General features: G+C 33.8%; 1 protein-coding gene across 1 annotated transcript; it reads left to right on the top strand.

Moving 5' to 3' along the window:
• Window positions 1–3497: 3497 nt before the first annotated feature.
• LOC110936317 (protein DETOXIFICATION 29) lies at window positions 3498–13621 on the top strand. The gene is made up of 8 exons (XM_022178676.2): window positions 3498–3946; window positions 4509–5050; window positions 5805–5891; window positions 12057–12113; window positions 12205–12443; window positions 12606–12724; window positions 13201–13287; window positions 13378–13621. Exons 1-8 carry the CDS (start codon window positions 3614–3616, stop codon window positions 13441–13443), a joined length of 1530 nt encoding a protein of 509 aa, XP_022034368.2. The 5' UTR covers window positions 3498–3613; the 3' UTR covers window positions 13444–13621.
• Window positions 13622–15155: the final 1534 nt, after the last annotated feature.

Below are 15155 nucleotides of genomic sequence, written 5' to 3'. Positions count from 1 at the left end.
TTTTCCTGCTTTATTTAATTTTTTATTGTAATCGTCTAATAAAAATTGTTTTATTTTATTTATACGCAAACGGCTCCTAAACTACATACTATTATATGGGTAAAATTATTCTACAAAAGCTGGTGTATTTGGAAATCTCGTAATGATAAGTTTTTCTCCAGCGGTAAAGGTTGCTGTGCGGAAATCTTCGGGGAAGTGAAAGCGATAGGGTTCCTCTGGTTAAAATGTAGATCCATTAATAAGGGTTTCGTGTGGAGTGAATGGTGTAAGTATCCTCTGTATATGTTGTAGTTTGTTGGCTCGGCCCGGTTTTTTGTGGGCTTGTTGGCTGGTGTTTTTTAATAAAGTTTAGACCGTGGGGTATGGTGGGGCTTGGGTTGGGGTTTGGGTTGGGCATTTGGTGACACGTGTCCGCGGAGCCAGCCCACTGCCAGGTTACGTGTCCGCGGGGTATGGCGGGGCTTGGTTGGGCGTGGCTGGGCGGGTGGCTATGCCACATCAACAATTATTTTTAATATATATTTATATTTATAATTATATAAAAAATAAACATACATATTTAAAAAAAATACATAAACATACATAATAATTATCAAAATAAAAGACAGTCATTCTTCGTCGTCGGTTTCGAACCCAGGAATCGTTGAAACGTGTTCCACCAAATCAGCTCGAAGGTTCTGATGTATATCCCTTGACTTTATTAAAAATTCATTTGCCGCTTTATCTTCGTCTGTTACGTTACCTGGTTGGGGGTCATCGTCATCATAGTAGGTAACGACCGCTCTACCTTCATCCTCCAAAATCATGTTGTAAAGAATGATACATGTGTACATCACGTTTCCAATCTGATCCTTGTCCCATAGTCGACAAGGAATTGCCAATATTCGCCACCTTTTCTTCAAAACACCGAATGCTCGCTCGACGTCTTTACGTGCAGCCATCTGGACCCTGTTAAACTTTAATCTCTTTGGATCTGTGGTACCGTGTTTTGTGAACGATTTTACAAAAACCCCCCACTCTGGGTAAATCCCATCAACTAGGTAGTACCCGTACACGTACTCAACCCCGTTTACAAAGAAACTTCCTTTGGGTCCTATACCATTTACGCCTAAACATTTTTTCATCATACTTAGGTTCCGCTGAGAAGTAATCGCTTACCAACAAATCGTTAGCGGTGTGCCGTTCACGAGCGGTGTACCTCCTCCTCCGTTTAGGTTGTTGAGTCTCTTCCTCATCGTCTTCGTCTTCCACGATAGCTTTCACCACCGCCGCGATCGTTTGTAGAAATATTTCCGCACCATCGTCAGATGATGATGACGATTCACTATAACTTGAAGAACTTATGGTAATATTGTGTTTTATGTGTTTGATATTGTGTGAGAAAAATGTTAAATGTGTAAGTATATATAAAGGAAAAAATATATTATTTTTTAAAACTAGCCCCCAACGGCTAGCCCAACGGCTAGCCAACGGCTACTTTGAATGGGCCACTCAGCAACCGCCATGTCACCTTGCTCCCCCGCCCCACGCCCGGCTTGAAACCCAAGCCACAAGGGTCACGCCCCAAACCCAAACCCACCCGGGGTGGTGACTTAGGCGTTTTACCCCAATGCACGCCAAAACTCCCACCCTATACCCCACGAACTTACCTTTCAAAAAAAAAAAAAAAAAAAGAAAAAAGATGACCTTGTCCTCTTGTCCGAGACATCATATCAGACTTTTCAATATGATCTATCAAAGGTATCATGAGATTTGAATATATATGATTTTTGTATTTAAGATTAAAACTGAATTATATAAACAAGAAACATATGTACATGGTAAAATTGTAAAATTTCATGTATATCAAAGCTATTATTGTGGTGTGAGAAGGTTAAATATATATGATTCTTGTAATTATAAACAGTTTAAAAAAAATTTCATGTACATGGTAGGACGACGAGAAACATATTTTTATCCTAATGGAGAGTTCAAAAAAAAAAAAAAATTAATAAAAAAAATTGAAATATACTATACAAATAAATTTTAATAAATATATGAATATAGTGGAGAGTTCAAATGAAAACAAATTACAAATTAAAAATAAAAAGAATAAAGAATACAAAAATAATTTGAATAAATCATTTAATGAGTCTATCATTTATTTATTTATTTTTTTTACTATTCAAATTAATGAACTCTAATAATTTAATAAGTTTATCTTATAAAATAGTTATACGCTTTGCATAATAAAACCAATTCTGCACATGATCTTGCATATTCAACGCTTCCTACACCATTGAAATATGTTTTGGTGTAGGGCACAAAATATGTAGGACTCCAAAACTTTTAAATAATTTTGACAGTCATAATTAAAAAAAATTAGTATAGGACTCAACACATTAATGCTGGTGAAAGAGAAAATTGTGGTGGCATAGCGAGACTTGAGTAACTCTTGAATATATTTATTGGTATTCTACATCAAATTGTGTATGAGCATTAATTAAAAGTGGACAAAAATAATATTTTAATTCATAACCATTAATAAAAAAAATATATGGTCTAAATTAATTTATTTTTTTTCTTTCAAAATTTTTTTTCTCAAATTAACCTCCTCTGTGAATATATTTATTATTAACTTAGGTCTTCTTCACTATTTATAATCTTTTATAGAATCTTATACTATTATGATTCTTATTTTTTTAACGGCTAATTTTTCCCCTTAAATACTTACACTTCTTAAGGATTGAATCTTGGTCTACGTACAAGAAATAATTTCTTTTAACCACTAGGCTATAACCTAAACAGTCTATTATGATTCTTATTGGTATTCGAAAAAGATAGCCTCAGTCCTAATTTATTCTTAGTTTTATAATCAACCTTAATTTTTTTTCACTATTAATAAGCAGCCGTTCAAAGTGTCTCTCTCATCTTTTAACCCCTCCGTCCCACTAAAAGTGTCCTATTTTGAATTTTCAAAGTCTTTATTTATAAACTTTGATCTTAAATAATTTTGTTTGTGTTAGATAATACTTGATGAAAGTTATATGATTTGCAGGGGCGGATGCACCTTGTATCAAGGGGTAGCCTTCGCTACCGTTTGGTCGGAAAATTTTTGACGTTTTTAGTGTAAATTTTGGAAAAATTTGACGTTTTTTCAATTTCGTTACCGCCTATTTATAAAACGTTCCCGCTTGGTCGGAATTCTAGATCCGCCACTGATGATTTGAGTGTGTTTTACAAGTGTTTTTATTGGGTTAATTTTCATCAAGTTTTATATAACACAAAAATATATAATTAAAGTCAAAGTTTATAAATAAAGACTTTGAAAATTCAAAATATGACACTTTTAGTGAGACGGAGGTATTACATTTTATACACCAATCTTGAACCGGAGGGTGGAACATCATTCATAAATCATAATTATCACTATTTTTTATTTGTGTACACTTCTTTATAATATTATTCTATTAGCCATTAAAACATGATCCAAAGCCTCCTTTTTCATATTTTTATTTTGTGTGTGAACCGAATATTCACACCTCGTAGTTTTTTTGTTTTTTTTTTTTAAACTTGAGGGTGGTAGGTGGCTGTTTTATTACTTCCTACACAAATATCATGTCTTTATAAGTGGATGAAATCCACCACTTCAGAAGAAAAGAAAAACATCATTCGGTCGATGGATAGCGACCAAAATGTACCGCTTCTGACCACTAAAAATACCACCACCTTCCGCTCCGGTACGGAGGATATTCCTCCGATCACCGGAGTGAAGGAACTCCTTGTGCAGTTCCATATCGAATCGAAGAAGCTTTGGTACCTTGCTGGACCGGCCATCTTCACGTCCGTCTGTCGGTACTCTCTTGGCGCGGTCACTCAAACGTTCGCGGGTCATGTTGGAACTCTTGATCTCGCGGCTTTCTCCGTTGAGAACTCAGTCATCGCGGGGTTTTCGTTAGGGATCATGGTTCGTATGTGTTTCATAATTCATTAAAGTTGTTATTCACTACTAGAAAACTGAGCATTTAAAATGGTTTTTGTGTGTTTGGTAACTCATTAAACTTGTGATTTACTACATGAAAAATGACCATTTATGATGGTTTGTATGTGTTTGATAAATCATAAAATTTGTGATTTACTACTAGAAAACTGACCACGTTTGCGATGGTTTGTACGTATTAGATAACTCATAAAACTTGTGATTCACTGTTAAAAAAAAGTCGCTAGTTTGCGACAACTTTGCGACAGTAATCACACCGGTCTCAAATATTTGTGACCGCATTTAGCGAAGTCTCAAAATTTGTGATTGGTGAACTACGTTGCAAATACCCAGTTTTCTAGTAGTGTAATAATAATGGATCCAATTAATAAAACTTGTAACACTACTAGAAAACTGGGCATCTGCGATTGAAAAAATATATCGCAAATTTTGCGACCTAAATCACATCGGTCGCAAAATTTGTAACACTCAGTTTTCTAGTAGTGTAACAAAATGATCCAACTTCGTTTAACTAACGAATGATCCGCAGCTGGGGATGGGAAGTGCGTTGGAGACGTTATGCGGGCAAGCATACGGAGCCGGGCAGGTGGATATGTTGGGCGTATATATGCAACGATCCTGGGTGATCCTGCTAGTCACTGCTCTAATAATGGTGAACCTCTACATATTCGCGACACCGATGCTATTACTAATCGGGCAAACGGAAGAAATAGCACACGCGGCAGGGAAGATGGCGCTATGGATGATACCCCAACTGTTTGCGTACGCGTTAAACTATCCGATGGCGAAGTTTTTGCAAGCGCAGAGTAAGATAATGGTGATGGCGTATATCGCGGGGACTGCGCTGGTGCTACACACGGGGTTTAGTTGGTTGTTTATGTTGAAGTTGGGGTGGGGGTTAGCCGGGGGTGCAGTGGTGTTGAACCTGTCGTGGTGGTTCATTGTGGTGTCTCAGTTGATTTATATTTTTAGTGGGACTTGTGGTCGAGCATGGTCAGGGTTTAGCTGGGGTGCGTTCAATAATCTTTGGAGTTTCGTCAAGTTGTCGTTTGCATCGGCTATCATGCTTTGGTAAGTTAGTCAACATATGAAAATGAATCCAATTAATGGTTATTGTTTATTTTTATTTAGATTAATCATTTATAGAAAAAAAGTTAATTCTTTTTTAAAGTTATTATATGGTAAAATTGAAAAGAAAAAAAAAAGAATCTCTCTGGTTCTGATATGGTATTGTATTGTTATAATGTTTTTACAAGTGACAATTTTTAGCAGAGGCGGCTATGATAGTGTGCGGGGAGGACCTCCGCACAAGGCCTGAGATTTTGAGAGGCATGCGATTTAAAAAAAAAATCGATATACCATATATTATTTTTTAAATAGTAAACACATACCAATTCTAATGTAGGTCTATTTACAAATCATTTTTATGGTTTAGAATTTACCCCACTTGACATTAGGTTTACTGAGCCCAATACTAATTTTTTTTTAAATAATAATAAAACATTGTGTAAGGGCACATTTTTTCAAGCTCGAACAGGGTACGTGAATTCTCAGAAACGCCTCTGTTTTTTAGAAACGTTTTGACTTGAGTTGGGTGCCTTTTAACGTTTTTTTTTTTTTTTTATAAAAAAACATTTTTTATTAACAGTGTGTTGCACCATATCTAATAAATAGGTCCCGAATGGGAGATATTATCATGTATTTATCTAATAAATTATTGCTAAAAATACAACATGAAAACAATAAATATATGTATATTTATGAATATCTTCTCAAATTTATTGTATTATTAACTACTATATATTTAATTTTGTCATTGAGGCAGCTTGGAGACATGGTACTTTATGGCATTGGTGCTCTTTGCTGGATACTTAAAAAACGCTGAAGTTGCAGTGGATGCACTCTCCATATGGTCAGTTCTATTCTATTTTCTGCTGAAACATGTGACACATATTGATTTATAAAATAAATAAATTTATATTATATTATTGAGTACTAAAATCTTTATATGATAATTTGGATGAATTATGTTATCTACATCAGTAGTCGTTACACATACTTGTCTTGATAATCCTTTAATTTAAATTATTCAAAATACAATTAACTAGAACCAAAATAGCTTTTGATTTATAACAATTTTTTAAAAACATATATATAACGTACTAAAGTTGCCATTCTCTTCCATTTTGTATATATTTATTATGGCTGTCATCTGTCTGTCTTAATTTGTTGACTGGTTGGTAGTGACGAATGTAATGTGACAAAAAATCAGGTTTTTAGATAGTGACGAATATAATATAAATAGTGACGAATATAATAAGGTTGTTTTATATATTTTCATTTTTTAGAAAGTATAGTCTTGTTTGATAATGTTTTGTCATGTGCATGCATTTGGACATAGTGATTATGTTAATGATTTGTTAGACTTCTATATACATTTAAAAAGGATTTGAATAATGTATATTGTTTATACTTAACAAAAAAAAGTTATTAGTATACTTATACCTATAATATATTGGCTCAGACGGTTCAAACAATCATATCCAACACGAATACGAGATATTTGAAGGGATAAACTTACGACTCTTTCTATTCAATCAAACGAACACAATGAAGTTACAAGGAAAATGAACAAATAAAAAACAATAACCTAGTCCCTTATTTATAATTATACTAAAGTTTCTCTTCAAGACAAATAAATCTTTCTTAAACCTATTACAATATAAATACCTAAAATAGATCAACTTTTATAAAATAAACCCTTTACTACTAATTCAAGATCAAGATTAACTATAAGAAAAACAAAGTTGATGGATAGATTATATACCAAGCTTTTTATTATAGTTATGTACACTTAACTCTCTTTATTCACTATATATAGATTTAGTCAGCTTAATTTAAAGGCAGTGAAAATATTTCTGATTTTTCTTCTACATGTTAAGAAAACCTAAAATCAAACGATGATTTATGTTTTAAAAGTAATTATATTAAATTAGTTCAAACATGCTCGTAGTTAGGCTATAGGGTGTGGGGTCATGGTTGTGACATGATTTGCCATCTAGGAACATGAATAGAAGGCTACACCACCCCCTTGATTGATCCACCATGGTTTACATGGATTAAACCATGGCAACCATGGTCCTACTTTCCATTTTTTCAACAAATCATTTCATTTTTTCTCTTTAGACAAAGATAAATTAAAATAAATAAGGGGCTAGTGGTTTGGGTCATGACCACACCCTTAGGATAGTGGTTTTGGATAGTGGATTAGAGGTGGCTTACATGGCACTAGCATGGAGGGCATTGGCGTAGCTTAGTGGGGGCGGGAGGGGGCGGCCGACCCCCCGAACTTTTTGCTCAGGAGTGGAGAATATGTAGTTTTTGTATAGAAATTTTGGGTATATACGTTTTTACCCCCCGGTTTTATAGAAATTTTTTGGTATATACGTTTTCGACCCCCCGGTCGGAAATCTCAAGCTTCGCCACTGATGGAGGGTTATGGGGAGTATTAGTTGGGTCATTAATGCCACATAGGATCATTAATGGATTGTTACATCATCCCCTTCCTTCATCCACCATGGTTGGCATGGATTAAACCATGGCAACCATAAGCCTACTTTCCTTTTTCAATGATTCATTTTCCTTTTCTACAAAAATAAATTAAAATAGGAAGATAGTGTTTGGGCCATGACCACACCCTTAGGATAGTGGTTTTGAATGATGGATTAGAAGTGAATGACATGGCGCCGATGTGGAGGATCATGGTGACCATGAGGGTCATGACCACACCATATAGCCTAAGGGTCATGACCACACCCTATAGCCTTACATATTGACGTTTGAATCTATTTTAAGAATTAATAATTTTGATCACTGTTGTTTTCATAAAACCAAGTCTTCCCATACTTGAATCATCTTCATTAAACTAATTACAGTATGAATCATTAAGAGGGTAACCAAACAGCCTCTAAGTGTTTTTCAAAATTAAAAATGAGAAAACGGATTAAAAAACATAATCTTTTCCAAAAGTATTTGTTCTTTTTTATTCCTTAAAACATGGGCAGGACATAATAAGGTTAACTTATCATGATTCATGAGATCACATGTGAATCCTGCAAATCTGAAATTTGTAGTAGGAGTGGAAAATTATAAATGCACTACCTTATGTTACGACAAATTAGTAGCTGTTTTGTTTTGATTTAAAAAAGTAATTGTTCTTTTAATACAAAAAGAAAAAAACAAAAGGTATGTTTAAATGTCAATAAAGTTCTATTATAAAAATTTTATGTTTTAACTATTATTTAAAACTTTAATCATCTTGTTTTGCTACTTTTAAAAATATAACCACCCCTATTTTTATTAATATTGATTCTTTTGAAGAAAATAATATTAGAATATATTGTTTGAGAATCATTGTTTGAGATTGTCTGCTTTACATAGTTTAATAAATTATAGAGAACACTTATACTTTAAGTAGCTACAATGTTTGAGAATCATTGTTTGAAATTGTCTGCTTTACATATAGTTTAATAAATTATAGAGAACAAGTAGCTACAAAATATAAAATACAATATTTACGTGACCAATAAATATGACCTATAAATACAACTAGCACTAAGACCCGCGCGCGCTGCGGCGCGGGTACGCCGTAAACGTCGAATGGACTAATCCAAGCATTATATAATGCGTTAACCATACGAAAAACGCGCGTTGCGGACGTATCCTATTGAACTCAAGGTAACCTGCAGTTGGCTCAAAACGTAAAGTAAGTAAAATTTATACCACGTATTCTTTTTGATCGGACTAACTCGAATTTATACCGTCAAGTCAAAACGTATTATATGCAACCCAATTCATACGCAGGAAATATACAAAATAAAGCACAGAAGCGTACACCAAGTTTACGTTGAAACGTAGACAAACTCGAATTTATACGAAAACATATTAAAACCATATTATGCCTCACATGGTACAACTTTATAAATTTAAAAAAGTATTTTAAATGAAAGACACTAATTACCTCTCGTGCGTTCCAGCAGGGTCTTACGACGACATTAACGTGTTAAAGGGCACGTTCTCAAACTTCAAAAGCAACATCGAAATATTGTCGCGAACCAGGTTATGGTTGTGAAATCGACGTCGCTAGACAATTAGAAAGAAGAGTATGAACTTGAGTAAGTTCTGTTACGAAAACCGAAATTTAGGAAAAAAAAATTAGAAGTCACGGAAAAAATTGAATGGTAAAACCATTGTTACAAAACGCAAATCCGACCTTTTTTAAACGCACGTTGCGAACTAATAATTTAAATAAAGTAATTTAAACGAAAAATATAAAAAAAATAAAAAATAAAAACAGACGAAGAAACAAAACAAAGAGAAACTTGAAAGCTAAATCGAAGGTTGACCATTGCCAAACTCAACCAACAAACATAACCAAGTGCCCACCTTTCAGTTTGCTGCAAATTATTAACATTTAAACCAAGTGCCCACCTTTGAGCTATGTTGGAGCCTCACGGTGGGGGTTTTTTTTCACCAGTCACCTGCTTTTTCTATGTTTTGGCTTTCGGCCTTTTATATATGATTCACAACAACCCAGAAGTAAACTATTTTGTGTAGGCATTTTACCCAAAGTTTGACCTTATCCTCACACCATCACAGTCGTAACCCCCACCAATCCAACCCCTCTCTCTCCCTCAACGAAGCACCGTTAAACTCTCTTCAATCTTTTATCGTTGTGTCATCTTTCCCACTCAATAAAATTAGACACAATCCCAATTTCAATCCATAAAAAAACAAAATACTGAACCGGACGTCCACGGTGGTTCACAGCCAAGGCGGACGACGATGACGAAGCTATCGTTTCCAGGAGGAGGCGGCTCTGGTGGGTCCCGTGTTTATAACCGTGACCTCTAGGGACCCAAAATATTAGCTAAACGTTGGATGATAACTGCATCCGAGTTTACATCGGCGACGACGTAGGCTATTTCCGACATTTTAGCAATGTGTTCATAACCAGACTGGACATCGAACCAGACGCCCTACTGTTTCATTGGTCGAACCGGTCCAACCGGTTAAACCGGATTTAAGAACCGGAAGACGTTATAAATAATTTATATTCTAAATTATATAAAATAATGGATAGTATTAAAATGTACTAATTTTACATTACACAATTTAATTATATATATATATTTATATATGTATATATATTATTAGTTATAAATCTTTTTATTCTTAGTTAAATTAATTAACTGTTATTGTTATGTAAATTATTTAGTTTTTACATGAGATTGTATACATGTAATTCTTTGGAATGTGAAGTTGTTTTGTTGAAATCCTAAGGTTTAAACATGTAAAATCTAAAATTTTAAAGGGATTTGCTTAAACCATCTAACCCTAATACGTACCAAAGCTATACAGCCGCCTCTAAACCCTCTCTCTCTGCTCTTCTTCTTCTTTCTTTTATCCTGAAAGTTCTGTATACATTTAAGGATTTTGAATGAAATCCACAATTTTCTCCTAAACATCTTATATTCCTAAGGTTAAGATCAGTTTATAGCCATCGGTTTTGAAGCAAAATATTTGATTTTAGATGGGGATGTTGGATTGCTTAAATCATGAATACGTCTGGCTTGAATGAGAAGACGTCGGAGATGGGATAAGGGTGATTTATATGCACTTACCGGTTCGAGCGCCGAACTTGTCCGACCGGCGAACCACTAAATCGCCCGAATCGGCGACGGCGTAGGCCATTTCCGGCATTGATTTTAGGATTACTACAGCCTCGATCTAGCATTGCATGTGGTTATCTCGACCCGGTCTGTGTCGGCTAGGGTTTCACAATAAGCTTTCAACATCTTTTCCGTTGTTCTAGCTACAATATTTTTCTTTTCCGGCTTTTAAAGACATTCCCGGCGTATCAGGGATTTCTTAGCAACGATGAAGTGGTTTTAATAGTTGTTGTGGAATTTGATGTGGTGCGGTGCGTGAAGACGGTGGTTGTGTGTATCTTGAAAGTGGCCCGGCAAGAAAACGCCGTGTGAAAACAGTATTTGTATGGATAGGTAGTATGTAGTTTGAAATGAGGGGTAATTCTGTAATTTTTGACAAAGAACGGAATTGAAGGTACAACATGCATGTCGGTGGCGCATGCCACCGACTTTGTAATTTAAGACTTTAGGGTAATATCCTCTCCAATAATGATTACGTGACCAATAAATATGACCAAAAGTAGCGGTGTGCGCAGTTTGATTCAGTTTTGGTTTTCGGTGTTTAAAAACCATTATGTTTCGATTTTTCGCAATTAGCAACGGTTTGGTTTGGTTACGTAAGATTAGTATAATAAATATAACATTTAAGTAAATAAATATAAAAGTAAAAAGTATAATAAATATAAAAAGTATAATAAATATAACATTTAAATAAAAAGTAAAAAGTATAATCCGTATTTTGAGAATCTTTCATAGATATACACATTTAAGTTAATAAATATAACATTTTTAATTAATATTGTTTATATAAACCTAACTTTCAAATCTATTTATATGTTTCTCAAAAGTTTTTTTATTAAGAAAAATTTTTAAGGATACTTTAAAAATTATTTAATATTTATATTAAATTTTGTTATTTCTTGTAGTTAATATATAAATCATTTTAAAGATAAATAAAAATGTTAATGGGATTATCCTAAATTAATATATAAAAAACATTAAAAATGATTTTTGGGTTATTCAGTTTGGTTCGGGGTTTTTTGTAGTTCTGTTAAATCGGTTTATTTTCGATTTTGGATCGTTCTTTTTTTCGATTTTTTGTTCACCACTAGCAATAGCATGATTGAAATAACCAGTTGGTGTTATATTTTAGTATGAGACTAAACATACCTTTATGTATAGTTAACACATCCTCAATGAAAAAAAATGTAGAGTGATATTGTGAATAAACACAATCTTTTATTTTATTTGACTCCTTCCCATAGATTATGATTGTGTTTTCGTTCCCTTTTTCTAGTTTCCATTTTATTTTACTTTATTATTTATTTTATTATATCTTCAGTTAATTTTTTTAATAATTATTGCAGCACAAACATCGTTGGTTGGGCAGTTATGATAGCAATTGGATTTAATATAGCAATCAGGTTAGTTTCTAAAGTAACATTTATCAACTCATCATTTTCCAAATGTTAAATAGAATTATAAATAAATCCAAAAATTTACTTTTGGTTGCAGTGTAAGGGTGTCAAATGAACTAGGGGCATGCCACCCAAGAGCTGCAAAATTCGCAATCGGGGTGGTGGTTGTTTCATCTTTCATATTTGGTACCATGCTCGCGATTCTCCTAATTATTTTTCGACATCAGTATCCAGCAATCTTTGCTGAAAGTTTAGAAGTTCAACAAGCGGTTTACGCTCTTACTCCATTGCTAGCGGCTTGTCTTATCATTAACAATATTCAACCCGCACTCACCGGTGCGTATGCTCATTTATTTATTTTCTATTTCACCACTCACAATACCCAAAATAAAATTTAATACATTTTCTTATATAAAACCATATACTTACTATGTGACATATTTTTAGTAATTTATTTAACCGTGGAATTATAGTTGTATATCTCATATGAAAATGTAGGGGTGGCAATCGGGGCAGGATGGCAATCCGTGATAGCTTACATTAATGTTGCATGCTATTACATATTTGGCATACCTTTGGGACTCATTTTGGGATTTGTAGCCGATTGGGGCATAAAGGTTAGATCATTAAATATTTTAATTCATTTCAGTCTTTAATATTCATTTTTTTAACAACTATTATTTGCATTTGAATACCATATAACCTTATACTAGCAAGTATGTGTACTTATAACATTTTTGTAAGTGGCGAATACCATACCGCTAGTCCGCTAGACCACTAGATCATGAGTATTTCAGTCTTTCCAAACTTGTAAATACAGTCGGAAAATGGGTGATAAAAGGATCAAAGTATTTAGGCGTACGTAAGCATTTTCTTCTATTCATTTTAGAAAACATTTTATAAATAACTAGTAGATTTTACTAATTAAGAAACTCTATAATATTATAACAATATAATTTTATAACAGAACAAATCATAACTTTTTATATACTAAAACATAACTTTTGACATGATTAACACTTTCATGCGTCGATGTATCGAGACACTTCTTATCAAAGAGATCACTAAGCTAAAACGTGATCGGTTATTATAGGGTATATGGATCGGCATGTTGACAGGAACAGTCGTACAAACCCTAATTTTGTTCTTGATTTGTTACCGGACCAACTGGGACAAAGAGGTAAATTACATCATACCAATATTTTGAATTATTTTTGAAACAAAGTTTCTACTATAGACTCAAATTACTTGATTGTGTTCATCTTTGTAGGCCTCCTTGGCTGACAAGAGAATTAAAGAATGGTCGGGTCAAACTAATGTGGTTGAAGTGCAATGAGAAAAGAGAGTAAGAGGATGATTTCTTTGTTTTGTATTTATGATTTATTATGACTTTAGTGTCATGTAACATGTTATTTACTTTTAAAAATTATTTTTATTTGAAAATGAAAAAAAATGCATAGTGTGGTAGCATGTAAGACATGGATTTTTATTTTTTTAATTGTTTATCAATCTCATCATGTTGGCATATAAACAATAAATGAGTAAAGTGGGATCTTCGATCATGTCAGTGAGTCAGTCCATGACATAAATGGTAAATATCGATGATTTATTTTATCGACTATTTTATTGTAATTGGCAACAGATCCGGCTCAAGGAGTCAAGGGTGGTGGGGAAGAGTGGGCAGCTTTCCGAGCCTAACCCACTCTCCCGAGAAGCACAAAATAAAAAAAATAAAAAACAACAATACATTATTTTTATATATCGTAAAAAAATGATTTTTTAAGCCCGTTTTATTTACTCGTCCTAGGCCCTCGAATTTTTAGGAATGTTTCTGATTTGAAATTACGATAAGACCAAAAAGATTTTAGGTCTTATATTATGTAGAGTGTACACTCATAAGGGTTGTGTCCTCCTCGACCACCCCATCCGCTACATCACCATCACCTCCACCTCACACATCTTTCGCTCCATCCTGGGGGGGGGGGGGGTTTCGCTTCCCCTCCAATCAAGAGCTTCAAAATCATCATCAAAGCACACACACAACAATCAGCCTAAAGACCAATCCAAATTCTAGACCTAAAGAATGACATGATTCAAAGGGTTTCACATCGCTTCCATCAAATCCACCTTATAATTACACTAAACACAACTATATTTTCTCACTCCTTTCAATTAAATAATATTTTTTATACTTTTATCATTACTTTTTCTCTTTTATCCACTCACAACCACTTTCAAAATATATTAAAAAAATTATAGAGGGTGAACAGCGTCTCTTCAAATATACAAATGAACAGTAACGTTTTCTCTCATTTACTCACAACCACTTACAATCACTTTTTATAATTTAAAACCATCTCTCACACAATTCGATGGAAGAGATGTGAATGCTCTTAAGACGAACTATGCATTTATACTACAAACATTTTGGCATTTGTAAAAGCTCGCAATTGGTTCGTATTTTTGACATTTTGGCTGAATAGACATTGTGGACCAGCTTAAGATTTGTGCTAAAACCTTAGTCAAATGTGTGTGTGAAAGTTGATCATGTGTTTGTGAACTTTGAGGATGGTGAGTGGTGACCTTCCATGCTGATTCTAAACCCTATGAAGCAAAGGCTTACTTTTCAAACTGATGATCCATGAACAATGATGATATGAGAACAAAGTTTGTTTAACCATGATTTCACGCCCTACCAAATACATTATTGACATCGTCCATGTTCAAAACTAATTACATATAAGATTCAAAGTTGCAATTTTAGTTTATTGCCCAAATTAAATCACCAAAATATCTTTGATAACTTTATTCCGTTAGTTTCATTTGTTTTAACTAAATTCATGAAATTCACTAGTGTTTAAAAACCAAAACAATATAACTTTTTTTTTCAAAAGACGGCATTTCATTAAACGAAAAGAAAACAAAAAGAGTATCTAGCAAGAAGCTAGAAGCCAATACTGAATAAGGAAATTAGAAATACGGTATGGGCGTGGAAATCAGGTGTGGAGGCCAGTCCACGCAGACAAAACCACCCTATGCTTCGCGTTT

Source organism: Helianthus annuus, chromosome 4, assembly GCF_002127325.2.
Source record: "Helianthus annuus cultivar XRQ/B chromosome 4, HanXRQr2.0-SUNRISE, whole genome shotgun sequence".
Lineage (NCBI taxonomy): Eukaryota > Viridiplantae > Streptophyta > Magnoliopsida > Asterales > Asteraceae > Helianthus > Helianthus annuus.
This window is presented reverse-complemented; position numbering and strand designations above follow the sequence as displayed.

Coding starts and splice junctions, on each gene's coding strand:
- LOC110936317 (XM_022178676.2), top strand. CDS start 3,614: ATGAAATCCACCACTTCAGAAGAAAAGAAAAACATCATTCGGTCGATG. Junction 5,892..12,056: donor GTGGATGCACTCTCCATATG/GTCAGTTCTATT, acceptor TAATTATTGCAG/CACAAACATCGTTGGTTGGG. Junction 12,725..13,200: donor TAGCCGATTGGGGCATAAAG/GTTAGATCATTA, acceptor CGGTTATTATAG/GGTATATGGATCGGCATGTT.